General features: G+C 54.1%; 1 protein-coding gene across 3 annotated transcripts; it reads right to left on the bottom strand.

Moving 5' to 3' along the window:
- Window positions 1-982: 982 nt before the first annotated feature.
- On the bottom strand, window positions 983-2,074 carry LOC124705963 (transcription factor DIVARICATA-like). Of its 3 annotated transcripts, none has more exons than XM_047237646.1 (3): window positions 2,014-2,074; window positions 1,395-1,746; window positions 983-1,169 (listed from the first exon to the last, which is right to left on the bottom strand). In XM_047237646.1, the coding sequence occupies exons 1-3, from the start codon at window positions 2,072-2,074 to the stop codon at window positions 983-985; spliced, it is 600 nt and encodes a 199-aa protein (XP_047093602.1). The 3 variants fall into 3 exon arrangements, with proteins under 3 accessions (XP_047093602.1, XP_047093601.1, XP_047093603.1); XM_047237645.1 differs by having other exon boundaries at window positions 1,395-1,759; window positions 2,015-2,074; XM_047237647.1 differs by having other exon boundaries at window positions 1,395-1,726; window positions 2,015-2,074.
- Between the last annotated feature and the right edge of the window lie 995 nt (window positions 2,075-3,069).

Raw genomic sequence — 3,069 nt, 5'->3', positions numbered from 1 at the left:
CTAGCATTATGTTAACCAGACACAACATTCGTTGAGTACTACACTATATATAGCGTTACACCGACGTGTACCTTCAAAACTAACATCAATAATTCAGTCAGCAGAACAACCATGGAAATGCGGTCTCATTGTACCAACATCCAGCATTGAGCGTTCTATACATAGTCACTAGCTCTACCCACCCTGAGTTAAAGTTGGTTTGGACTTTGGAGTAGTCATCATCTCCTGAATATCACAGTAACACTGATAGGACGCAGAGTATCTGTGTAGGCACCTAGCCGAGACTCGTGGATAGCCATATATACCTGGATTTTCATCACGGAACATGCCACAAAGAGCAACTACGTGAAGCCTGCATAGTTGCCTAATCAGGTGACAAGTGACAGCACCAAAGCTGGATGCTTCGAATTTGGACGCTGATGATAGTGCGCCAGATTAGGAAGTCTGCCCAAGGGATCAACGCAGCTCGTAATTCACCATGTGCTGTTGAAACCTGTATATTTTATTTTTAAAACTCGGATCTATCGCTTCCGTCAAGCTGCTTTGAACACATGTTCGAATGGACGGCGGCCGAAACACGCACGGGTGATGCAACATGATGAACAACATGACAAAAGAAGAACCAAGAACGCCGACAAAAGGACAATTGTCACCAGGACAGATGTAATACTGAATATATTTGACGGCAGGATGAGAATGGGGTGTGAAAAAGCCATGCCACTGTCATGGACTCGATCTAAATAAGGAAAGGAGTAAAACTACGCGGTGGATAATAATGCTGTAATCATTTCCAGCCTATGTTTCTTCCTTAACATGCCACACACGACAAGGGACACGATTATTCGACATTACAGCTATAGATTTTCCGAATCGCAGGATCCAGCCAAGCTAGCAAGCTTTTCCCCTGCATCGACGGGGGGGACGGCGGCGGGTTTCAGCTCAGCTCCGGCCGGACCGGATTCTTGATATTGCCCACGACGGATCACGGGGAGGTGATGTCGTGGATGCTCTTGCGCTTGGTGTCGCCGCGGCTGGCGGCGCTGGCCTGGCGGATGAAGTACTTCTGGGCGTGGCTGGCCACCTGCGTCGGCGTCCTCGTCTTCACCGACCACCGCGAGATGTTCCTCCAGTCGCCGCGCCCGTACCTCTCCAGCCCCTCCAGGAACAGCCTGCCCAAACGAAACGAAAACGAAGAAGAAATGGTCGGTTAACCTAGATCGCATGGTTGGTACAGTAGATCTCGGACATGGCAGGGTGGGCCATGGGGATCTAGAGATTTGACGTGGAAAGATCCGGCGAAGTATCTTGGACCTCGAAGGACGCACCGAAGAAGACCAGGTGAAAAGGACAAGAACGAAAAACCAACAGGGAGTTGAGAATTTGACGGCGCGTACCTGTGCTCCTCCTCGGTCCAGGGCACGCCTCTGCGGCGCTCGTCGCTGCTGCCGCCGCGTCCGCGGAATCGCGCTAGTCCGCTTCCGCTTGCGCCGCCAGCCCCCCCGCCGCCGGCCGCTTCCTCCTCGTCCCAGGACGCGGGGGTCTCGACCAGGCCGAGCTCGATGAGTTCGACGTCGGCCACGAGCGCCTGGTAGTGCTCCCAGGCCTCCTGCGCCGTGCGCCCCGGCAGCTGCGCCGCCACGTAGATCCACCGGCTCGGCACGTTCTCCGGGACGTGCACCAGCGCGGTCTCGAACACCTTGTCCTCCGCCTTGGTCCACGGCCTCGGCTGCGGCGGTGGCGGCGGAGGAGGCATCATGATCTGCTGAGGCTGCAGAGGCGGCGGCATCATGATCTGCTGAGGCTGCAGAGGCGGCGGCATCATGATCTGCTGAGGCTGAAGAGGCGGCGGCATCATGATCTGCTGAGGCTGCAGCGGCGGCGGCACCGTCATCTGCTGAGGCTGCAGAGGCGGCGGCACCATCATCTGCTGAGGCAGCGGCGGCGGCGGCATCAGGATCTGCTGAGCCTGAGCCTGAGCCTGAGCCTGAGCCTGAGCCTGAGGCTGAGGCTCCGCCGGCGCCCACGAGGACGAAGCGCCACCCATGCCCATGCCGAAGCCGTAGAAGAAAGCCATTCCGCGTCGGGTCCCTGGACGGCGCAACAACTTACCGTTTCTAGCCTTGCTTTGCGATTGACTTTGGCCCGAGTGTGGTGGTCTGGGTCGGGAAATGGGCGCCCTTATAAAGGATTTTGGAGCGAGGGTGGCCGGCGGGAGGGCGGGATCCTGTGTGTGCACCGCGCGCGCACACGTTTTGGGCATGACGGCCCTGCGGTGGCACCGCATCGCGCTACGCGTGTACCGTGTACCGTGCAGCCACCCACAGTGGTGAACGGTGATCTGAAGGTGTAACTATTTTTTACGGAACACACAGGTCCAACTTGTCACGTCTAATATTATTTATAAACGATGCACCTGATTAAGAGGTTGCAGTTTCCCATTTCAACGGAAAAAATCACTTTATGTATTAATATGGTGCTAAAATTTTGCAATAGGCAATATGCTACAAATTACAAATTCATATGGGACATAAGCTCAACAGGCCTATGAACAGCGATCTGAGTTTGGTTGCTCGCATGGGTTTAGGGTCTCACACATGTGATCACACGTGATTAGAACAACAACAAATACATGATCCACAACACTAGACCGACGATGATGACGTCCTTGAGCCTAATACCTCCGCCACGAGCCGCGATCTTCGGAGCTCCACACACTGCGATCTTCAGTGCATCCTCTATAGTCTTACACCCTTTGTGGAGGTTGTACTTGTAACCCGTCAACTGTGGGTTGCAGTCCTCCCATGACTTGTAAACTCCTGGAACCCTCCCATAGCACACCCCGTACCAAATGTACTTCTACCAAGATAGAACATATGAACTCATAAGGACCGGACGTAGGCAAAAAAAATCATAACACAACCTATTCAACATAAGCATGCATGCTCATATAGGCAACAGCATCATACGGATACGAAGGTGTCATTCCCTACTAGGAAAAGGCTTATTGCCGGCGCACCAAATTGATTATTGTCGGCGCACCAGCGCCCGCCGGTGGGAACATGCCGGTGG

This window comes from Lolium rigidum, chromosome 4 (assembly GCF_022539505.1).
Source record: "Lolium rigidum isolate FL_2022 chromosome 4, APGP_CSIRO_Lrig_0.1, whole genome shotgun sequence".
NCBI classification, from domain to species: domain Eukaryota; kingdom Viridiplantae; phylum Streptophyta; class Magnoliopsida; order Poales; family Poaceae; genus Lolium; species Lolium rigidum.
This window is presented reverse-complemented; position numbering and strand designations above follow the sequence as displayed.